At 37.2% G+C, this 25,674-nt stretch overlaps 1 protein-coding gene across 2 annotated transcripts in view; it reads right to left on the bottom strand.

Moving 5' to 3' along the window:
- CLTCL1 (clathrin heavy chain like 1) overlaps nucleotides 1-25,674 on the bottom strand; it is a 103,150-nt gene that overhangs the window by 64,875 nt on the left and 12,601 nt on the right. For both annotated transcript variants that reach the window (XM_030336529.1, XM_030336530.1), the window contains exon 3: nucleotides 14,970-15,238. In XM_030336529.1, coding sequence (XP_030192389.1) covers nucleotides 14,970-15,238 — 269 coding nt within the window. The remainder of the gene's footprint in view (nucleotides 1-14,969; nucleotides 15,239-25,674) is intronic.

A 25,674-nucleotide genomic window follows, 5' to 3' on the forward strand; every position in this document is an offset into this window, starting at 1 on the left:
CCACATATCATGATTTCCATATATGAAATATCCAGAGACAGAGTGGACCAGTGGTTGCCAAGGGCTGGGAAGGGGGAGAAGTAGGGGAGCAACTTGTAGATAAATACAAATGTGTACACTCTAACAACAGAATGAACAAGAAAATTTTTAAATGAGAGTAAGTATAGGATAAGACTCACCCTCCCAGGGGAGGGTGGGAAGATTGGAGATGATATAGAGATAATGCCTTTGAGTCCCAATGCTAGAGAAGACTAAACTAAAGCGAAGAAGAAAAGAAGCAGCAGAGAGAACACCTCAGATCAAGACAGACCTGGATTCTTTCACTGCCTGTCCTCATGGACCCACTCAGAGGCGACAGGTGTAGCTTTGGGTCTGTGACCTGCTTCTGAGCCTTAGGCTCCTGCCTGGTAAAGTCTACCTCATGGGGGTGCTGAGTATTATGTGTGCTTTGGGAAAAGGCATGTTGAGGATCGTAGCTGACAAAGATTGAATGCAAAAATGCTTTCTTTTGTGCCAGGCACCATGTGAAGGGCTAAGGATAAGAAAGTGAATATGGGTGCCTGGGTGGCTCAGTTGGTTAAGTGTTGGACTTTGGCTCAGGTCATGATCTCATGGTTTGTGGGTTCAGGCCCTACATTGGGCTCTGTGCTGATAGCTCAGAGCCTGGAGCCTGCTTTGGATTCTGTGTCTCCCTCTCTCTCTCTCTCTGCTCCTTCCCAGCTTGTACACTCTCCCTCCCTCTCTCTCTCTCTCTCTCTCAAAAATAAACATTAAAAAGTTAAAAAAAGGAAAAAAAAAAGAAGAAAAAAAAGGAAAGTATGACCCAGACCCTTCCCTTAAGGACACATGATAAGAGTTTCTAGCAAGGAAGCAAGCAATACAGGGTGCTGACTGCTATGAGCCAGGATAGAGTGAAATGCTGTGACCTCACACAGTCTGTTGAGTCAGGGAAGGCTTCCTAGTGACACCTAGGCTGGAGTAAGAGGTCACAAGGTGAAGAGAAAAGCTCTAACAAAGGGAAGTATTTGCAAATGCTTAGACAGGGGTAGGCAAACAATGGCATGTGGGCCAAAATCCACCCTCCTATCTCCTCCTGTCTCCTTACTATTGAGATTAAATTCACATAACATAAAATTACCCATTTTAAAGAGTTCAATTCAGAGACACTTAGTACATTCACAATATTGTGCAACCACCACCTCTATATGGGTTCAAAACATTTCCACTATTCAAAAAATCCCTGTGTATATTAAAAGTTAGGGACCATCTCCCCTCCCCCCAGCCCCTGACAACCACTAATCTTTTGTCTTGTAGATACCTAAATATTTCATATAAATGGAATCATAAAATATGTGACCTTTTGTGTCTGACTTATTTCACTTCAGTGAGGTTTTCAAGGTTTATCCATGTTGTAGCCTGTATCAGTACTTCATTCCTTTTTAGGGTTGAGTGGTATTCCATTTCTGTATAGATTTTGGTTTATCCATTCATCCCATGGTGAACTTTTGGGTTGTTTTCATCTTTTAGCTATTACAAATAATGCTGCTATGAATATCTGCGTATGGACATGTTTTTGCATGGACATGTTTTCATTATTTTTCCTGGGTACATGCCTAGGTGTGGAATTGCTAGGTCAAAAGGTAACTTTATGTTAAATTTTTTGAGGAACCATCAATCTGTATTCCACAGGAGCTGAATCATTTTACATTTCCACTACTGATGTACAAGGATTCCAATACTCCACATCCTTGCCAATACTTGTTATTTCCCATTAAAAAAAATTACAACCATCCCAATGGGTGGTACCTCACTGTGGTCTTGATTTGCAATTCCCTAGTGACTATTGATGTTGAACATCTTTTCGCGTGCTTGTCAGCTATTTGTGTATCTCTGGATAAATGTCTGTTGAACTCTTTTTGCCCATTTTAATATTGGGACATCTTATTGTTGAGTTACAAGTGTTCTCTATATTTTCCAGATACTACACTCTTCTCAGATATATGATTTACAAATATTTTCTTCCATTCTGTAGGTTTGTCTTTTCACTTTCTTGACAATTTTGATTAAGTCCAATTTACCTATTTTTTCTTTTGTTGATTACGCTTTTGGTGGTATACCTAAGAATCCATTGTCAAATACAAAGTCATGAACATTTCCCATGTCTTCTTCTCAAGGGTTTACAGTTTTGCCTTTTATATTAGATCTTTGATCCATGTTGAATTTTTATATATGGTATTTGGTAGGAGTCCAACTCCATTCTTTTGCATGTGAATATCCTGGTATCCTAGCACCATTTATTGAAGAGGACAGTCTTTCCCCACTGACTGGTCTTGCCACCTCTGTCAAAAATCAATTGGCCATAAATGTATGGGTTTATTCCTGGACTCTCAGTTCTATTCCACTGGTCTATATGTCTATCCTTGTGCCCACAGGTTTGTTGTTGTTGAATGCTTGTGTGAGTAGTAGCATAAGAAATACATATTTAGTCCTTGTCCCTGGCTCCTGACACAACTCCTAAAACCCTTGTAATTTCCTAAGTGATATGAGTGATAGGTGGATCTTTGTCAGAAAAAAAGCTTCTAAGAACCTTGGAATCTCCGGAGTGATTAGAAGTGTTTTTTGTAGGCTAATGAGAATGACTGGTGGCTGGGGGGTCTTAGATAGCTTCAGGATGGGGTCTCGTCACCAGAAGGACCAAGGCATACTTAACAGTTTTTTCAGCCTCACCCCACCCTGACCTCCAGGAAAGGGAATGGGTCTGGAGACAGAGTTAATCACCAATGAGCAATGAAAAATCTCCATAAAAACCCCTAAATTTTAGAGTTCAGAGAGCTCCTTTTTAATATACATCCTTTTTAACGAACCAGTAATAGTAAAGTAACTTCCTGGGCTATATGAGCCATTCTAGCAAATTAGGAACCCCTGATTTACAGCTTGTTGGTCAGAGGTACTGGTGGCCTGGGCTTGAGGCTGGCATCTGAAGACATGGGGGCAGTCTTATGTGATTGAACCCTTAAACTGTGGAGTCTGTACTAATTCTTGGACCTCCAGCTGATGTCCACAGAGAATTAGAGAATTAGAGAACTGTTTGGTGTAGAAAAGCTAGCATCTTTGGTGTCAGAAGTATAGTGAGAGTAGCAGCTTGGATTTTTTTATTTGTTGGTTTTTATTTTTGTCAGTAAAACACAAATAAGTAACATTGTGATTTATAATCTTTTATTTATTTATTTTTAAATGTTTATTTTGAGGGAGATACAGAGCATGAGTGGGGGAGAGGCAGAGAGAGAGGGAGAATCCCAAGCAGGGTCTGCACTGCCAGTGCAGAACCCCATATGGGGTTTGATCTCACAAACTGAGAGATCATGACCTGAGCCAAAATCAAGAGTCAGATGATTAACTGACTAGGCCACCCAGGTGCCCCACAATCTTTTCTTTTAAAATATTTCTCAAACATGATGATCTCCTTATAAATAAGTATGATTCCTAAAGGTATTTTTAACAACTTTATTGAGATATAATTCATATATCACATAATTCATTCATTTGAAGCACACTATCCAATGTTTTTCAGTTTATTTACAAGATTGTACAACCATCGCTAAAATGTAATTTGTAGTACTTTCATCCCTTAACAGAAACCTCATTTAGCAGTCAATCCCCATTCCTACCTCCCACATTCCACCCCCAGTTAAAGCAACTACCTACCCATTTTTGATCTCCGTAAATATTCTGAATGTCTCATAAAATGGAATCATACAATATGTGTTTTTTTGTGCTGGTATCTTTCACTTAGCTTAATATTTCCAAGGTTAAACATGGTATAGCACATATTAGTAGAGTTGACACTTGAGCAATGTGAGGGTTAGGGTCATGGACCCCTGACACAGTCAAAAACCTATAACTTTTGACTCTCCAAAAACTTAACTACTAATAACTGTTGACTAGAAGCCTTAGCAACAACATAGTCAAAGAGCATACATTTTGTATGTTATATGTATTATATACTGCATTCATTACAATAAAGTAAGCTAGAGAAAAGAAAATGTTAAGAAAATCATAAGAGAAAATACATTTACAGTACTATATTGTATTTACTAAAAAAGATCCACGTATAGGTGGACCCTTGTAGTTCAAACCCATGTTGTTCAACAGTCAACTGTACTTCATTTCTTTTTATTGTTAAATAAATATCACACTGTATGGAATATACATTTTATTTATGCATTTATCAGTTGATGAACATCTGGGCTGTTTCCACCTTTTGGCTAAAATAAATAATGTTGTAACTGATGGCTACCAGAGGGGAGGTGGGAGGGTGGTGGGAGAGTAAAATGGGTGATGGGGATTAAGAAGTGCACTTGCTATGGGCACCAAGTGTTGTACTGCAAGTACCCCTGAAACTAATATAACACTGTATGTTAACTGGAATTTAAATATAAACTTAATAAAATAAATAAAGTTGCTATGAACATTTGTATATTAGATTTTAGTAACAATTTTTATCTTAAAGTCTATTTTATCTGATATTAAGATAGCCATTCAGCTTCTTTTGGGTACAATTTACATGGTGTATCTTTCCCATTCTTCTTTCAACCCATTGTATCTTTGAATTTAAACTGTGTCTCTTGTAGACAGCATAAATAGTTGGATCATGGGTTATTGTTTTATTAATTTTTTTAATATTCTGCCAATCTCTGGGGAGCCTGGGCGGTTCAGTCAGTTAGGTGTCTGATTTGTGGTTTTGGCCCAGTTCATGATCTCACAGCTTGTAAGTTTAAGCCCTGCATCAGGCTCTGCGCTGACAGTGCAGAACCTGCTTGGGATTCCCCCCCCCCCCCCCCTCTCTCTCTCTCTCTCTGTCCCTCCCCTGCTTGCATGCTCTGTCTCTTTCTCCCTCTCAAAATAAATAAATAAACTTAAAAAAAAACATTAAATATTCTGCCAATCTCTGCCCTGTAAGTGTTGAATCCATTTAATGCAATTACTGATAAGATTTACTTCTGACAGTTTGCTATTTGTTTTCTGTCTTAGGTCTTCTTTGTTTCTCTATTACTTTATTACTACCTTCTTCTGTGTTAAATAGAGATTTTCTAGTGGGTCATTTTGATTATCTCATTATTTCTTTTATGATTTTTATAGGTCACTTTCTTAGTGGTTGCCTCAGGATTATAATTAACCTCTTAATTTACAACAATCTAATTTGGACTAATATCAATATAATATCTATAGTATACAAAAACTTTGCATCTTTATAGCTCCATTCCTCCTTCTTAGTTTTGTCATACAAAGTACTTTATTCATATATTTTATCTACCTACTAACACAGATTTATAATCATTGCTTTAGTAGTCTTTTAACTCACAAGAAAAAAAAAGTCAAAATCAAAAACTATACTTATGCAATCTTTTATATTTTCCTATATAGTTATTCATACCAGTGCTCTTTATTTATTCATGGGTTTGCATTACTGACTTGGATCCTTTCACTTCGACCTGAAAGATTCTCTTTAGTATTTTTTATAGGACAGATCTATTAGAGACAAATTCTCTCTGTTTTTGTTTACTTGGAAATGCCTTAATTTCCCCTCCATTATTTGAAGAATAATTTTGCTAGATATAGAATCCTTGGTGGACAATCTTTCATTGTTTTTTTTAAAGCACTTTGATTATATCATACCACTGCCTTCTGGCCTGGATAGTTTCTGATGAGAAATCAGTTGTTAATCTTATTGAGAGTCCATTGTACAAGATTAGTTTACTTCTTTATAACTGCTGTCAAGATTCTTTGTCTTTTGATAATTTAGTTATGATATATCTGGGTGTGGATCTCTCTGAGCTTCCTCAATGCATAGATTAATGGTTTTCATCAAATTTGCTAAGTATGGGGCCATTATTTCTTCAAATACTCTTTCTTCCCCTTTCTTTCTCTCCTTGTGGGACTCCCAGTATGTTTATGTTAACCTACTCAGTGGTATTCCACAAATCTATGTGCCTTTTTTTTTTTTTAAAGCAGGCTTTATGTCCTACATGGGGCTTGAACTCACAAATCTGAGATCAAGAGTTGTATGCTTTACTGACTGAGTCAGCCAGGAAACCTCTAGGCTGTTTTTTTTTATTATATAATATTTTTTGTAATTTTATTTTAGAGAGCACGCAAAAGCTCACATATTCATTTTCGATTCATTCTTATTTAAAATTTTTGATGCAACTGTAAAACTCACTTTTTTTGAATACAGTGTTATTGATGAATACACAATAATAAATATACAATGTGGATACGCAATGTTACATTACTTTCAGGTGTACAACATAGTAACTGAACAAGTCTGTATGCTATGTGTTTTTCCTAGTTATTTATTGTTATGATTTATGTGGGGAGACACTGTTCTCACATTTTCCTTTAGTTCTTTGGGTATGCTTTCCATTAGTTCTCTGAACATATTTAAAACAGCTGATATAAAGTCTTTTTGAAAGTAACTCCAAGCCTGGGCTTCCTCAAAACAGTCTCTATTGACTACTTTGAGTATGGGTTATACTTTGTTTCTTTGCACATTTCATTTTTGCTGTTGTTGTTACAAGCCAGGTATTTTTTTTTATTTTTTTTAAATGTTTATTTTTATTTTTGACAGAGAGAGAAAGACAGAGCATGAGCAGGGGAGGGGCAGAGAGAGAGGGAGACACAGAATCCGAAGCAGGCTCTAGGCTCTGAGCTGTCAGCACAGAGCCTGACGCGGGGCTCAAACTCACACTGTGAGATCATGACCTGAGCTGAAGTCAGATGCCCAATCGACCGAGCCACCCAGGTGCCCCGCAAGCTGGGTATTTTAAATAACATAAAGTAACAATTCTGGAAATCAGATATTCCCCCTTTCCTGGGCTTACTGTAGTTGTGTGCTCAGCACATTTTCTGAACTGATTCTGTAAAGCTTGTATTCTTTGTCATATGTGGTCACTGCGGTCTCTACTCAGTTTACTGGTCAGTTAATAATTTGAAAGAGATTCCTTAAATAAATGCCTTGAGTCTCAGCCTTTGCTGAGATTGTGTGTGGGTTGAGACGTCTTCAATATTCTGACAGGCAGCTTACAATATTACTTTAGCCTTTACATCCTGCCTGTACAGAGCCTCGGGATCAACCAGAGGTGAGAACTTAGGCCCTTGTCAATTCTTTCTTGGGAAGGTGCACAGCCCTGTGCATGTACATGGTCTTCCAGATTCCCAAGAATATATGCTGCAGCTTTTGAAAGCCCCCTATAAACACCTCATTCCACAGCCTTCTTTCTTTTTAATTTTTTAGTCAGCTTCTTATTTGCCTCAACTACTATCATTCCCACAGGCAGCTGGATGTTAAACAATTGCTACTGATGGTGTATGGTAAGTGTCCCAGGAGATAAGGCTGTTTGCACGGAGAAAGAAATAAAAGACAAGGTCTGTGAATGGAGATTTTCAAGAAATTGCTAGACATGTCAAATAAGGACATTTATCTGGGAAAGGTGCTTTTGGGGGAGCTCTAAACCATTCTTGCCTCCTTTAGAAGCTATTGCTGTATTTCACCAATTTGTGGAGCTATTGGTTCTCAAGGCTATCAACAGAAAGCTGTACGGAGGGGAATGGGAATAGCACAAGATAAAATGTCACTACACTTGCTGTTCTGAGATACAGCAAATGTTCTGAAATAAAAGTTCTCTGGATTTTTTTTTAAGCCTGTGGTTAACTTCCAGAACTCTGAAAAAGTTGACTTGAGAATTTTTGCCAGTGTTCTCACTGCTTTTATGGAGATTTTCAAAGGTCCTTTCTCCACCAATCCTGATGTTCTGTGTATAATACTTTGTGTGGATGTATATCTCATTTCTCTTGGGTATATAACTAGGAGTAGAATTCCTAGGTCACATGTTAACTCTACATTTAACTTTTTGAGGAACTGCCAAATTATGCTGTGCATTTTACACTTACATTAGTAATGTTATGAGGGTTTTGATTTCTCTACATCCTTGGAAACATTTGTTATTGTCGATCTTTTTTATTATAGCCATCCTAGTAGGTATGAAGTGATACCACATTTTATGTTTGTTTTGCTTTTTAAAGTAAGCTCTACCCCCAATGTGGAGCTTGAAATCATGACCCTGAGATCAAGAGTTGCATGTTCTAGTGACTGGGCCAGCCAGGCGCCCCTCACGTTGTGGTTTTGATTTGTATTTCCACAATGACTAATGAAGTTGAACATCTCTTCATGTTTTACTGGCCATGTAGATAGCATGTTGGAGAAATACCTGTTCAAAGCATTTATCCATTTGTAAAACAAATTATCTGCCTTTTTATTATTGAGTTGTAAGAGTTCTTTATATATTCTGGATACAAGTCCCTTGTTAGATATCTGATTTTGAAATATTTTCTCCAAATGGTTATTTTTTCACTTTATTGATGGTATCATTTGTAGCACAAAAGATTTTGTTTTATCTGTTTTTCTTTTGTTGCTTATGCTTTTGATGTTGTATCTACAAAGGTTCTGCTTAACTCAAGGTCACTAAGATTGGCTCCTATGTTTTCTTCTAAGAGTTTTATAGCTTCAGCTCTTACATTTGGGTCTGATCCACTCTCAGTTAGAGGTAGGAGTTCAATTTCATGCTTTTGTACATACAGATATCCAGAGTTGCCAAACCATTTGTTGAACAGACTATTCTTTCCTTCACTGAATTGTCTTGGCATCCTTACCAAAACAATCAACTGACCATAAATGTAAAGGTATGTTTCTGGACTCTCAATTCTATCTCACTGATCTAATATGTCTATTATTATCTTTGTACTGTACTATCTTGATTACTGTGTGTAGCAAGCCTTGAAATTGAGAAGTATGCCTCCTCTTACTTTGTTTTGTTTTCATCAAGACTGTTTTTGGCTGTTCTGAGTTCCTTGCAATTCCATATGAATTTTAGGGTCAGCTTGTATCAATTTCTACAAAGAAGTTAGCTGGTATTCTGATAGGGATTACACTGAACCTTCAGATCAATTTGGGGAGTATTAACATCTTAAAAATATTAACTACTATAATCATGAACATGAGATGTTTTCACATTTATTTAGATCTTCTTTAATTACTTTCAACAGTGTTTTATAATTTTAATATAAGTTATACATATCTTTTGTTAAACTTATTCCTAAGTATTTTATTCTTTTTGATGCTATTATAAATGGAATTTCATTTTTTAATGGCTCATTGCAAGTGTATAAAAACACAATTGATTTCTGTATATTGATCTCGCTTTCTGTAACCTTACTGTACTTGTTACTTCTAGAGTTTTTTTATTGGATACCTTGGGATTTTCAACATACAAAATCATGTCATCTGCAAACAGAGATAGTTTCAATTATTCCTTTCAAATCATAATGCCTTTTATTTTTTTTCTAATTGCTCTGGCTACTTCCTAGTCCAATGTTGAACAGAAGTGGCAAAAGTGGACATCTCTGTCTTGTTCTGATCTTAGGGGAAAACTTTCAGTATTTCACTATTAAGTAAGATGTTAGCTGTGTGCTTTTCTCAGATGCCCTTTATCAGGTTAAGGAAGTTCCTTTTTATTCCTAGTTTGTTGAACATTTTTATCAAGAAAGGTGTTAGATTTTATCATATGCCTTTTCTGTGTCTGCTGAGATGACCATATGGTTTTTGTCTTTTATTCTATTAATATTATGCATTATTTTAATTGATTTTTGGATATTAAAACTTACCTTGTGTTCTTAGACAAATCCCACTTGGTCATGACATATAATTCTTTTTATATGTTGCTGGATTCAGTTTATTAGTATATTGTTGAAGATTTTTACATCTATATTCAAAGGAGATAACAGTCTGCAGTTTTCTTTCCTTGTGATGTCTTTGTTTTTTTATCTGGGTACTACTGGCCTCACAGGATGAATTGAGAGGTGTTCCCTCTTCTTCTACATTTTGGAAAACTTTGTGAAGGATTAGTACTAATTTTTCTTTGAATATTTGGTAGAATTAACCAGTGAAACCATCTGGGTCAGAGTTGTTCTTTGTGGGTAGTTTTTTCATTACTAGTTGACTGTCTTAACTTGTTGTATAGGCTTATTCAGATTTTCTATTTCTTCCTGAGTCAATGTCAGTAATCTATGTCTTCCTGGAATTAGTCCTTTCATCTAAGTTATCAAATTTATTTGTATACAATATTCTTAGTATTCCTCACTAATCCTTTTTTTTTTCCTCACTAATCCTTTTTATTTCTGTATGGTTTGTCCCACCTGTTTTTGTAAATAAAATTGTACTGGCATGAAGTCATGCTCATTTACATACTGTCTATGGCTGCCTGTACTAAAACTTCACAGTTGAACAGCTGTGACAAAGATGGTATTTTTTTGGCCCCAAAAGCAAAACACATTTACTATCTGGGCCTTTATAGAAAAAAATATGCTGACCTCTGGCTAAAAGAATAAAGTAACACTTGAAGTACTCTGGTCAAACTGGAGCAAAAGGCTTTTGAGAAAGTATTAGAGGCAGGTATAAAGTGTGGAATGAACGAACTGTGATCTAGTTTTATAAGTCTTAGCTCAAAGCTTCATTCCAACCCCTCAGACATCATCATTTCTGGGGAAACAAATACATTTCCAGATCAGATTCAGTACAAAGATTGAGCTTCATGGAATAAAAAGGAAATTCAAAAACAAAAAGTACTTTGGGCAACTAGGGGAAGAGTAACAAAGGCTATACTGTGAATAATTTTGTTTCTGGTTGAGGTCCTATAATTCTAGGGTACTCTTTCTGAAAGCAACATAAAGGTTCAAAGTGCGTAACTTTCCCCCTGACTCTTGAATAGCATGAAAGGCTATCGAAGAGAGATCTTCCAGCTCCCCTCCTGTCTTCACAAAGGGAGAGTAAATCAATTCTTTTTCTTTCTTTCTTCTTCCTTCCTTCCTTCCTTCCTTCCTTCCTTCCTTCCTTCCTTCCTTCCTTCCTCCTTCCTTCCTTCCTTCCTTCCTTCCTTCCTTCCTTCCTTCCTCTTTCTTCTTTTTCTTTCTCTTCTCTTCTCTTCTCCTCTTCTCTTCTCTTCTCTTCTCTTCTCTTCTCTTCTCTTCTCTTCTCTTCTCTTCTCTTCTCTTCTCTCTTCTTTTCAAGGGTGAGGAGGGGCAAAAGGAGAGGAAGGGAGAGAATTCCAACCAGGCTCTACACCCAGCATGGAGCCCAAAGCGGGGCTTGATCCCATGGCATGAAATCATGACCTGAGCCAAAATCAAGAGGCAGATGCTTAACTGACTGAGCCACCAAGGTACCCCCAATTCTTTTTTTTTTAATTTTATTTTTTAAAAGTTATATCCAAATTAGTTAGCATATAGTGAAACAATGATTTCAGGAGTAGGTTCCTTAATGCCCCTTACCCATTTAGCCCATCCCCCCTCCCACAACCCCTCCAGCAACCCTCAGTTTGTTCTCCATATTTATGAGTCTCTTCTGTTTTGTCCCCCTCTCTGTTTTTATATTCTTTTTGTTTCCCTTCCCTTATGTTCATCTGTTTTGTCTCTTAAAGTCCTCATATGAGTGAAGTCATATGATTTTTGTCTTTCTCTGACTAATTTCACTTAGCATAATACCCTCCAGTTCCATCCATGTAATTGCAAATGGCAAGATTTCATTCTTTTTGATTGCCAAGCAATACTCCATTGTATGTATATATATATATATATATATATACCACATTTTCTGTATCCATTCATCCACTGATGGACATTTGGGCTCTTTCCATACTTTGGCTATTGTTGATAGTGCTGCTGTAAACATGGGGTGCATGTGTCCCTTTGAAACAGCATACCTGTATCCCGTGGATAAATGCCTAGTAGTGCAATTGCTGGGTCATAGGGTAGTTCTATTTTCAGTTTTTTGAGGAACCTCCATACTGTTTTCCAGAGTGGCTGCACCAGCTTGCACTGCCACCAACAATGCAAAAGAGATCCTCTTTCTCTGCATCCTCGCCAACATCTGTTGTTGCCTGAATTGTTAATGTTAGCCATTCTGACAGGTGTGAGGTGGTATCTCATTGTGGTTTTGATTTGTATTTCCCTGATGATGAGTGATGTGGAGCATTTTTTCATGTGTTGGTTGGCCATCTGGATGTCTTCCTTGGAGAAGTGTCTATTCATGTCTTTTGCCCATTTCTTCACTGGATTATTTGCTTTTTGGGTGTGGAGTTTGATTAAGTTCTTTATAGATTTTAGATACTAACCCTTTATATGATATGTCATTTGCAAATATCTTCTCCCATTCTGTCAGTTGCCTTTTAGTTTTGCTGATTGTTTCCTTCGCTGTGCAGAAGCTTTTTATTTTGATGAGGTCCCAGTAGTTCATTTTTGCTTTTGTTTTCCTTGCCTCTGGAGACATGTTGAGTAAGAAGTTGTGGCCAAGATCAAAGAGGTTTTTGCCTGCTTTCTCCTCGAGGATTTTGATGGCTTCCTGTCTTACATTGAGGTCTTTCATCCATTTTGAGTTTATTTTTGTGTATGGTGTAAGAAAGTGGTCCAGGTTCATTCTTCTGCATCTCGTTGTCCAGTTTTCCCAGCACCACTTGCTGAAGAGACTGTCTTTATTCCATTGGATAGTCTTTCCTGCTTTGTCAAAGATTAGTTGGCCATACATTTGTGGGTCCATTTCTGGGTTCTCCATTCTGTTCCATTGATCTGAGTGTCTGTTCTTGTGCCAGTACCATACTGTTTTGATGATTACAGCTTTGTAGTATAGCTTCAAGTCTGGGATTGTGATGCCTCCTGCTTTGGTTTTCTTTTTCAAGATTGCTTTGGCTATTCGGGGTCTTTTCTGGTTCCATACAAATTTTAGGATTATTTGTTCTAGCTCTGTGAAGAATGCTGGTGTTACTTTGATAGGGATTGCATTGAATATGTAGACTGCCAATTCTTTCTTTTCATGCCAATACCATCTTGGAAATTTACCATGACAGCATGTGTCATATAGGTTTTACCTGTCTGTGACTCTCTCACAATTCATCTCAGCATCTGCAGGCTCTGTGTAAGGTACACTCCTCACCCCTCACATCACAAACATTAGCAATACCTGAGCTGTCTGCAACCTCTGCCCACCAAAAGGGTCAGCAACATCCAAATCCTTTCAGTGGAAAGCCAAAGGCAGAGTTTCCAGAAAGGAGAAAAACTCCATAAACAGCATCTAATCTAGGGTTAGTAAAATTCCCAAGAGGCAATAATTCCAGCTAATAGATGATACACCACAGAAAATGGCCTACGTGTAAAATTACTCCTTTTATGGAATCTGGGCAATTAGACCCAAACAAACTGTTATGGGTGAACTATTATAATGTTATGTCACATGTAGAAGCAATGGGAATATCTATTATTCCAGATGTGATGTGACGTTTCCTACCAATAATATTGTCATTCCAGCTTAACTCTCAGCCCTGACAACCAGAAGTAACTGGGGCTGAATGGAAGCCACGGGCCTATCACGGAAAGGCTCTATGGCTAAGCAAGTCCCTTAAATTACACCAAAGAACCCCCAGATCATCTGAGGAGACAAACCTGTCAGTGTGATACAAAGATGAAGGGTTAGAGCAGAGGTTCAACTCTCCCTCATCTATGCTTCATTCTGAGACAAATGCTAGGCCATCATCCAACTCTCCTCTCTCTGAGAGGCATCTCATGCACGTCCAGGTTCTAGCCATTTTATCTCTAAAATCTCAAGCTTTGCCTCAGGGTACCTGGCTGGCTCAGTCAATTAGAGCATGCAACTCTTGATCTCAGGGTTGTGAGTTCAAGCCCAACGTTGGGCATAGAGGTTACTTAGCAAAATAATAAACAAACAAATGAAAATAAAATCTCAGCCCTTGCATCTCCAGTTCATCTCTAGGCTCACTTCTTCTGGGCGTTGCAGAGTGGAGGAGACTTCCAAAGTGGAGAGAAGTACTCCTTCCAGCTTTGCTCACTCTTCACCCTTCTCATACATGTCTTTACTCCAGAACACACTATATGGCTTTATTCCTGTATCTGCCTGTCAACTAGCTTCCCAGCCTCCAGTCTTCATGGTGGTCCCTCCTCAATATCACTGACAGCATTGTTTCTATCCCAACACGCTGCAGAGAAGGAAAATAAATCATATCACTCTCACTTTAAAACCTGTTGCACAATTCCCACTGCCAGCAGCATGTACCTCAGTCTTGCCCCCACCCATCTCTCAGCCTTGCCCCTCTAGCTGTCTCTTATGCATCCCATAGGTATCAGCCAAGGTGGATGACCCCGGACTCACAGAAAGAGCCATTCTCTTCCACTTCCATGCCTTTGCACACACTTTCCTTCTCAAGTGCACTTTTATAGCCGCCAAAATGCAGCTTAGAGGCCCCCTCTGTTATGAGCTTTTTCTGACTTAAGGTATTCTCTTACAGCTCCCACAGCACTTTCTTCGAATGTCTGACAGTTCTCTAAGTGCTAGAATTCCACATTTATACTTTCCCCACTAGGCTAAGGAAGACCATTCAATGGCTAGAATTAGCTAATAAAGATCTAAGACCAACATCCTCTAGTACCAAGTATCTGGTAACTGAATTAGCCCCCAGGAATGAAAAAAGGAAGCACAGCAGAAAGTTACTGCTTTCATTATAAAAGTATACGAATTAGTAACATTCCATTAAAGCCCTAAAAAAGCCCCAAAACTACTTCCCATAAATCTATAAATTCCAAGTGCCTCTACAAAATTCCTCAACAATTCACTTCTCAAAACTGTGCCAGAAATAGTTTATGGAATGAATATCAGTAACCCAATGGAATACAGTATAGTTAATGGGCCAAAGTTAAATTACAATTCTTATATGACCCAAAGTTTGGATTTCTTGTTAATTTCTAATTCTTTTAGGCTGGGACCTATTTCTTCTGCCTCACACCTATATCAATTTTAATATTACACCTTTACACTCCATCAGACCAGTCCCTGAAGGCAGCCAAAAGCTTACCTGAGCTGAGATGCCAACGAGGAGCAGCCACTTCTGATACTCATCAGTCCGGTAGTGGATCATCTGGCACCCTGCCAGACTGGCATGTCTATCAAACATCTTCACAGGCTGAGAGTCACCTTCCATGCTCCAGTGGTAGACTGTTGTCTCAGTCACAAGGGCAACAGTATTCACAGAAACCCATTTCCAGAAAATCACCTCTTCTGCCATGGTATGAGACTTCATTTTACTCTTCATTTCAATATTAAAGATTTGAAGTGTCTTTCCAGCTAGTATTTGATGTGATGAAGATTAGAGAAAGATAAATTGAAAATTTGAAAGACAAATTCTTACACTCTTATTTATTTATTTATTTTTATTTAAAGTTTATTTTACTTATTTTGAGAGAGAGAGAGAGAGAGAGAGAGAGAGCGCGAGAGCGAGCACAGGAGGGGCAGAGAGAGAAGGAGGGAAAGCAAACCCCAAGCACTATAAGCATGGAGCCAGATACGGGGCTCAAACCCACGAACAGTGAGATCATGACCTGAGCTGAAACCAAGAGTTGGATGCTGAACCAACTGAGCCACCCAGGAGCCCCCATATTCTTATACTCTTAATTCTGAATCCTTTTAATATTATTTTAAGTTGTAAAACTTACAGCTAATCTGATTAAGAGGGGAAAGAAAGTTGCTTGAGTAGTAATTAACCACACCTTGATGTCTCAGTATTGAGAAGAGCCTCCTTCAGAAGAATGTAAAAGTGTGTAAATGTAGAAAATATGAATAACAATCATAAATCAGTGCTTTTGTTTTTTATTTTTAATATTTATTTATATCTGAGAGAGAGAGAGGCAGAGCACAAGTGGAGACGGGGCAGAGAGAGAGGGAGACAGACTCTGAAGCAGGCTCCAGGCTCTGAGCTGTCAGCACACAGCCCAATGCAAGGCTTAAACTCAAAAGCCATGAGATCATAACCTGAACCAAAGTCAGACACTTAACTCACTGAGCCACCCAAGGTGCCCCAGAAATTAGTTCTTTTGAAGCAACTATCAAGTAAATCAGTTTTAAATTGATTTTTTCTAGTTTTAAAATATTTTTTCAGGATAAGGCAACAACAATAAGACAATCTTTCTTTGGCATCTCCAACTCAGGAAAGAATACTATCATCCCTTCAAATTAAACAACTCGTCCACATAACAGGGTCGTTTAATCTTAAATTCTAGACCAGTGCTGTTAAATAGAATTTTCTACAATGTTGGAAATGTTCTGTACCAGCACTACCCAGTACAGAAGACACTAGCTACATGTGGCTATTAGGCATTTGAAATGTGTCTGGTAAGACACATTTAAGGAAAATGAATTTTTACTTTCATTTAACTTTAATTAATTTAAATTTAAACAACCTCATGTGGGTAGCACCCAACAGGGCAACTAGGTTCTAGACAACAGGCTTTAGTATCCATCCTCTGGTAAGAGATTCATATTGTTTCCACCTCTGATAAAAAGCGGAGTTTTCATCTTTGTATCTATGCAAAACTTAGAACTAACATGAAATACTCTTTCTCCCCAAATTAGGACCAATGCAAGGATTATTTGACCACTTTTTTTTTGGCACTGTACAGGATATCCTAGCTAATGCAATAAGGCAAGAAAAGTAAAAGGCATAAAAACAAAACAAAAAAAAGAAGTAAAACTGCCTTCATTCACAGACAACATAACTGTTTACAAAGAAAGTCCTAAGGAATCTACCAATCTACAAAGCATTATCAGCACTAATAGGTGAATATAACAATACTGCAGGATATGAGGTCAATATACAAAAATACCAACAGAATTTCTGGATGCCAGCAGCAAACAATTTGGAAATAAAATTTTAAACAGAACTGTAGTATCACTAAAAAGGAAAAAAAAATCCCTCTCAATCAAGAATCCTATATCCAGAAAAACTGTCCTTCAAATATGAGGAAGAAATTAAAACATTCCAAGATAAACAAAAGCTAAGGGAGTCAGGTACCACTAGCACTCTTATAAGAAACGCTAAAGGGATTCCTGCAGGTTAAAAGGACATTAGATAGTAACTCAAAGCCATCTGAAGAAATAAAGATCTCAATAAAGGTAAATACATGGGTAATTATAAAAGCTAGTATTATTGTAACTTTGGTTTGTAACTTCATCTTTTGTTTTCAACATGATTTAATAGACTCCAATATTAAAAAATCAATGAGTAGTCTAAAAACTAGTATTATTGTAACTAGTCTGTAACTATACTTTTTGTTTTCTACATAACTCAAGAGATGAATGCATAGAAAATAATAATTAGTTTATGTTTTTGGATACACAATGTATAAAGATGTAATTCTGCGACAATAAAACAAGTGGGAATGGAGATGTAAACGAACAGTTTCTGTATGTTATCAATAGATACAAACAGAGAGGGAGGGAGGCAAACCATAAGAGACTCTTGAACACAGAGAACAAACTGAGGGTAGATGGGGGGTGGAGGAGAGGGGAAAAGGGTGATGGGCATTGAGGAGGGCACTTGTTGGGAGGAGCACTGGGTGTTGTATGTAAGTGATGAACCATGGGAATCTACCCCAAAAATCAAGAGCACACTTTACACACTGTAGGTCAGCCTATTTGACAATACGTTATATTAAAAAGATAAAAAATAAAAATTTTGCATAAAAAATGTTAAGCCAGTATAATTTCAAATTAGATTGTTATAACTTCAGAATGTTAAATATAGTCTCCATAGAAAACACAAAGAAAATAGCTGTAGAATATACACAAAAGAAACAAGAAAGGAGTTTAAATGTTTTCACACAAAACAAAAACAAAAACAAAAAACACCAAGTAAACATAAGGAAAAGATAGTAATGTAAGAAATGAAGGACAAAAAAGCCATAGAGTATGTAGAAAACAAATAGTAAAATGACAGAAGTCCTTCATCAGCACACATTAAATGTAAATGGATTAAACTCTCCAATCAAAAGACATAGACTGACAAAACAGATACAAAAACGTGATCCAACTATATGCTATCTAGCAAGACTCATTTTAGATCCAAAGACACAAAGAGGTCAAAAGTGAAAGGATGAAAAAAGATACTCCATGCAAATTGAAAGAGAGCAGGATGGTTAATTTCAGACAAAATAAACTTTAAATAAAAAAAATTGCAAAGAAACACATCATGCTAAGTGAAATAACCCAGTCAAAAAAAGACAAATACTGTATGATTCTACATATATTAGGTATCTAGAGTAGTCAAAATTGTAGAGACAGAAAATATAATGGTATATGCCAGGGACTGAGAGAGGAAGTTCCTCATTCCTTCCTCTCCCAGTTATTGTTTAATGGGTCCAGAGTTTCAGTTTTGCAAAAGGTAAATAGTTCTGAAGGGGGATGGTAGTGATAGGTATACAACAATATGAATGTGCTTACACTAAAAAATGGTTAATATAATAAATTTCATTATATGTATTTAGCCACAATTTTTAAATATTGAAAAAAAAGTTGGAGATTTCAATACCCCACTCTCAATAATTAGACAACTAAACAGAAAAATATATTTGAATACTGCTGTCCAATTCAACCTGACATCTTTAGAACACATCACCCAACAAGAAAATATGTTCTTTCCAAGTATACCTGGAACATATTTGAGGACAGATCATATGCTGGCTATAAAAAAGTCTTAAGAAATTTTAAAATTTGAAATCATATAAAATAAATTATCTGATTATAATAGAATTATTAGAAATCAATAATAAAAAAGTGGGATATTTCCAAATTTTGGAAATTCAACAACACACATGTAAATAACCCTTAGGGCAAATATACTGTTTTAAATGTCAAGATCTTAAAAGAAGATCTCAGCGGCTCCTGGCTAGCTCAGCATGCAACTCTTAATCTCAGGGTTGTGAGTTTGAGCTTCATGTTGGGTGTACAGATTACTTAAATAAATACTTTTTAAAAGTGTACTTACAAAAGAAGATCTCAAATCAAGTAAGTTTCCACCTTAATAAACTACAGAAAGAGCCAACAAAACCCAAAGGAACAAAAATATAGAGATTAAGAGTAGAGCAAAACTCAAGGAAAAATAACAGGAAAGTAATACAGAAAAATCGATAAAACAAAAAGTTGGCTTTTCACAACAATCAAGAAAACTGACAAACCTTAGACTGATCAAGAAAAAAAGACAAACCCAAATTACCAAAATCAGGAATAAAAGAGAGGACACCATTGGTGATCTTGAAGAAATTAAAAGGATTACAAGAAGAGTATGAACAATTTTATGCCAACACATTAGAAGACTTAGATGACTTGTATATAAATTCCTAGTAAGATAAATTACCAAAACTGACACAAGGAAGAAAATCTGAACAGATTTACAACAAGTGAAGAAGTTGAGTTCTTAGTTTAAAATTATCTCATAAAGAAAAACACAAACTCAGAAGGCTTTAACTGTTAAAGTTTATCAAATATTCAAAGACAATAGAAATATGAAGTCTCTCACAAACTCAGAAAGCAGAAGAGGGACCACTTCCCATGTCATTCTGTAAGGCAATAATAACCAAAGACAAAGTCATCACGAGAAAAGAAACCACAGACACTTATCACAAAAATGGAAGAGTCCTTAAAATATGAGTGAACCAAATCTAGCTATACATAAAAACAATTATACCCTATTACCAAGAGGGATTCATTCTAGGAATGCAAGGTTGGTTTGTCAATTCACATAATATATTACACTCTAAGGGCTCAAAACCATATGATCATCTCAACAGATGCATCAAATGCATTTGAAAAAGTCAACCCCTTCTCATGATAGAAGCTCTAAACAAAATAAAAATATAAAGGAACTTCTTCAACTTAATAAAGGGTTCATCTATCCAAAACCTACTGCTAACATCATATTCAATGATGAAAGACTAAATTATTTCCCCAATTTCAGAAATAAGTCAAGGATGTCTGTTCTTGCCACTTCTTTTTTAATTTTTATTTGGACAGAGAGAAAGAGAAAGAGAGAGAGAGAGAGAGAGAGAGAGAGAGAGAGAGAGAGACGGAGGGAGGGAGAGAGGGAGGGAGGACAAGAATGCACACACGCAGGGTAGGGGCAGAGAGAGAGGGAAAGAGAAAATCCCAAGCAGGCTCCTTGCTGTCAGCACAGAGCACAACGTGGGGCTTGATCTCACCACCACAAGATCATGACCTGAGCCCATATCAAGAGTCGGACACTCAACCTCTGAGCCACCCAGACACTCATGTTCTTGCCACTTCTATTCTGCCAATGCAATGTTGAAATAAACTGAATAGAATCCAGATGAGAAAGGAAGATGTAAAACTGTCTATATGCAGATAACCATGATGTGGTATATCAAAAATTTGAAGAAACGCACTAAAAACTCTAAGAATAAAGAAGTTTAGCAATTGTACAGAATACAGATGTGTATATAAAAATCAGTTATAAAAATGGGTGAAGGGGAGTAGAAGATACAGATTTCCAGCTATGGAAGATATAAGTCCCAGGGATAAAAGGTACAGCATAGGGAATACAGTCAATGATATAATAGCACTATATGGTAACAGGTGGTAGCTATACTTGTGGTGAGCACAACATAATGTACAGACTTGTGGAATCACACTAAGTTATACACTTGAAACTAATGTAATGTGTATCAACTATGTGTATCATACTATATCAGGATTTGTACACAGTGTAAAACAGGAACATCTGGGTGGCTCAGTCAGTTAAGTGTTCAACTCTTGATTTTGGCTCAAGTCATTATCTCAGAATTGTGAGATAGAGCCCCATGGCTGAGCATGGAGCCTGCTTAGGATTCTCTCTCTCTCCTCTCTCTCTCTGCCCCTCCCCTGTGTCCTCTCTCACTCTCTCTCTAAAATAAAATAAAAATTCGGGGCACCTGGGTGGCTCAGTCGGTTGGGTGTCCGACTTCAGCCCAGGTCATGATCTCACAGTTCATGAGTTTGAGCTCCACATCGGGCTCCGTGCTGGCAGAGCCTGGAGCCTGCTTCGGATTCTGTGTGTCTGTCTCTCTGTCTCTCTGTCTCTCTCTCCCCCCCTACCCCTGCTCTGTCTCTTTCTCTCTCAAAAATAAATAAATGTTAAAAAAATGTTTTTAAATAAAATAAAAATTAAAAAAAAGAAAGTGTAAAACATCATTGAAAAAATTGAATATCTAAATAAACAGACATTCCATGTTGAATGACTAGAAAACTCAATATTGTCAGATGGCAATTCTTGCCAAATTGATTAATAAATTCAATGCAATCCCTATCAAAATCCTATCAGGCTATTTGTAGAAACTGATCCTAAAACTTAAGTGGAAATTAAAAGGACCTAGTTTCATAGTTTCAAAAACTATTTTGAAAAATATGAAGTTGGAATACCAACACTATCTCATTTAAAACTTACTACAAAGCCATAGGGGCACCTGGGTGGCTCAGTTGAGCATCCGGACTTTGGCTAGGCTCATGATTTCGCGGTTCATGAGTTCAAACCCCACAATGGGCTTGCTGCTGTCAGCACAGAGCCAGCTTCAGATCCTCTGTCCCCCTCTCCCTCTGCCCCTTCCCTGCTTGTGCTCTCTCTCAAAGATAAATAAACATAAAAAAAAACTTACTATAAAACCATAGTAATCAAGTATTTGGCACAAGGTTGGGCATATGGATCAATGAAATAGAACTGAGTCCAGAAACAGGTCTATTTATATGGTTAACTGATTTTTACCAAAGTCGCCTAGATAATTCAATGGGGAAGAAGAGTCTTTTCAACAAATGGTGCTGGGACAACTGAATGCCCTTACCCCACCGAAAAAAGAAAAAGAAAAGGAAAAAAGAAAAAGAAAGAAGAAAGAAGAAGAAAGAAGAGGAGGAAATGAAGAAAAACCTAACATTCTTATCTCATGCCATACACAAAAAGCAACTTAAATCAGACTATGGACCTACATGTAAGCGTTAAAACCATAAAACCATTAGAAGAAAATATAGAAAATCATCATGACCTTGCACTCCTAGGCTAAGCATTCCTAGGTAAGACTCCAAAATCAAGATCCATTAAAGAAAAAAAGTGGTAATCCGGACTTTATCAAAAATAAAAAATGTTTTCTTCAAAAGATATATTAGGAAAATAAAAAGAAGAGCTACAAATTAGGAGAAAATATATGCAGATCACACAGTTGATAAATGATTTATAACCAGAATATACAAAGCACTCTTAAAATTCAATAATAAGACAAATAAGCCTATTAAGAAATGGGCAGGGCCACCTGGGTGGCTTAGCCAGTTTAAACATTCCACTCTTGATTTGGGTGAGCCCAATAAGTGAGTCATGATCTCACAGTTGGTGAGAATGAGTCCCGAGTTGGTCTCTGTGCTGACAGAGCAGAACCTTCTTGGAATTCTCTCTCTCCCTCTCTTTCTCTCTGCCCCTCCCTCGCTTGTGCTCACATTGTCTCTCTAAATAAGTAAACAAACTTTAAAAAAAAACCCTTTAAAAACTGGGCAAAAGATTTGAAGACATTTCTCTAACAAGATACATGAATGGCAAAAAAAAAAAAAAAGACATATAAATGACAAATAACAACATGAAAAGAAAAGACACTTAACATCCTTAGGCATTACAGAAATGCAAATTAAAACCACCATGAGGTATCCATAGGTAGCCTCTGGAATTACTTTAATAAAAAAGACAATATCAAGTGTTGCATACATGTTACAAAAACTAGACTCCTCATACACTGTTGGCAGAAATGTAAAATGGTACAGTCACTCTAGAAAACAGTTTGGTAGTGCCTTAAAGAACTAAAAAAATTTACTGTATGATCCAGCAATTCTACTCCTAGGTATTTACCCAAGAAAAACAGAAATATACATCTACAAAGACTTGTAGGAAAGTGTTCACAGCAGCGATATTCTTAATGGCCAAAAACTAGCACGAATGCAAATGTCCATAAACGGATAAATGAATAAACAAAATGCAATATATCCATGGAATAATAAAGTCGGAATTTTACTCAACCATAAAAAGGAACTAACTACTGATACAAGTTACAATGTAGATGAACCTGAAACATACTATGCTAATTGAAGGAAGCCAGATGTAAAAGATTATATATTGTATGATTCCTTTATTTGTAATGTCCAGAAATGGCAACTCTACAGAGTCAGAAAACAGATCAGTAGCTGCCTAGGGCTAAGGATAGAAGTGAAGAATGACTGCAGACAGGAACAAAGGAACTTTTTGGGATAGCAGAAATTTTCTAAAACCAGAGCATGGTGATAGTTCCACAACTCAATAAATTTTTTAACACTGACTTTTATTTTTTATTTATTTTTAACTTTTATTTATTTATTTGAGAGAGAGAGAACGTGTGCAGGCACTTGGGGGAAAGGCAGAGAGAGACGGAGAGAGAGAATCTTAAACAGTCTCCATGCTTAGTGCAGAGCCCAACTCAGGGCTTGATCTCACAACCATGAGATTTTGACCTGAGCTGAAATCAAAAGTCAGGCACTTAACCAATTGAGCCGCCCAGGCACCCTGACAACTCAATAAGTCTACTAAAAGTCACTGAACTGTACACTTATAATAAATGAATTTCCTGGCATGTAAATTATACCTGAAAAAAATGGTTAAGAAAGAAAAAAGTGACTGGATTAGAAGTTCAACTATAGGATAGAGGTACCTTTTAGTTTCAAATAGCCTGGGATCATATAAGAAATTTCCTCTAATTCAAAAACTCGTCAAGTTGTCACTAGACTGGTTAAAAAGGACTTGTTTTACATGAGGTACAAAATATTTAGTGACACAAAAAGAATTAAAAAAAAAATAAAAGAGACCAACCTCCTTTGGGAATCAATCCTCTGTCAGATTCCAATTGTCAGGGTGAAGGATGTGCTACAGCAAGGGGGTACCATCCCACCACCTCTCCCCTCCCCACCTGGGTCAAGTGCCAACTGCTAGGCTGGCACTGTATAGCCTATACTCAATCTACCTCTAAAAATTAAGGGGAAGAGGTAGAGTTTGTAAAAAGAAACACAAATGACTACTCAAAGTACTATGTTTCATAATAACAGTAAGAAATATACTCAGGCCAATAATGCAAGTAGTCAGGAAACTTTTTCTTTATAGGGGCATACAAGATCTCTGTCACATATTTGTCTGTTTTTACAACTTTTTAAAAATATATAAACCATTCTTAGCTTGGGGCTGTACAAAAACAACAGGTTACCTATCCCTCACTTAGAGTATTAATGTTTCATTAAGATGATGAGCAACAGATGAGGAATTCTACCCCCATTTCCTGTCAAGGGTAAAAATGTATCTCTGGTTTTAAAATATTCACTACAAAAGCATCAGTAGAGACAGTCTGAAGAAAGTGTGGTAAGTGAATCTGCTCCAGGCTTCTCCAGAAGGATGGGCAGTGGCATGGGCTGAGGACCTCAGGAGCTCTCAGCCAGATAAAAGGACAGACTGCAAGGCAGACCTTTTTAAAAAAGAGGTACATCTCATGAAGAGCCCTTTTCCCATCACAAGACTTCACCAGCCAAAATGGGTAGTCTGTGAGATTTAAGACCAGGACCCTTGACTTCACTTTCATGCTTTCACACTGGCCCCTATGGAACTAAGTCATGTGAAACAATAAAATTATAATTAAATATTCTCTGTAATTTAGCCACTGTACAAATATCTTTTTTTTTTAAGACACTTTTGCTTATTTTGGTCTAGGGTCTTTGAAACACACCACCACCACTTGCCAAAAAATTGTACTACAAGGGTCCAAGGTTATCCTAACAGCCACAAGATTGTAATAAAAACAGAATACTTAAAATTATATAACTTTGGTTCCACAGCTCACACTTCCTCATGCAAAAGAAAATAGCAGTCAACTGCCATAGATGAAGCAATTCATATGAACACTGAGAATGAAAAAAAAAAAAAAAAAAAAAGAGCAGCGCCTGCCATCAGGAAGCTGGCCAGACCTCACAGTCAAACCATACTGCTCTCCTAGTGGACATAAACCATCTCAGAGGACACCAACCTCAGACAAGTCCCTCTGAGACCATGATAAAGTGAGACAAAGCAAGGCTGCTTCAGAATCTTATCTAAGTACAGACAAAAACAAGGTAACTGGGAAACCCACAAAATACCAAACAGCCATTCTCTTGGCTGAAATGCATGACTGCTATTTCTTTAACCAATTCCAGCTTTATCCTCACTCTAGTCTGCCCTTCCCCTATAGGTAAGATTTACTGAGACACCTAATCATAAAATTACCCCCACTTTCTAACAGCATCCAATCTTTCTTTTTTAATGTTTGTTTATTTTTGAGAGAGAGAGAGAGAGAGAGAGAGAGAGAATATGGGGGAGGGGCAGAGAGAGGGAGACACAGAATCTGAAGCAGGCTTCAGGCTCTGAGTTATCAGCACAGAGCCCAATTCGGGACTCAAACTCACGAACCATGAGATCATGACCTGAGCTGAAGTCAGACATTTAACTGACTGAGCCACCTAGGTGACCCTAACAACATCCAATCTATAGCAAACTCCTGTTTCCTTAGACCATCCCCCAAATCACCCAACTGAAGCCCAAATCCTACAAAAGTTTTTTTCTAACACTCTCTATTAATACTGTGACACCTCCCAGCTCCCCATGGTGTGATTTCTCTCTCACTTAAACAAGTAGTAAACCCAACTTGTTCAACTTC

The sequence above is a fragment of the Lynx canadensis genome, chromosome D3 (assembly GCF_007474595.2).
Source record: "Lynx canadensis isolate LIC74 chromosome D3, mLynCan4.pri.v2, whole genome shotgun sequence".
NCBI classification, from domain to species: domain Eukaryota; kingdom Metazoa; phylum Chordata; class Mammalia; order Carnivora; family Felidae; genus Lynx; species Lynx canadensis.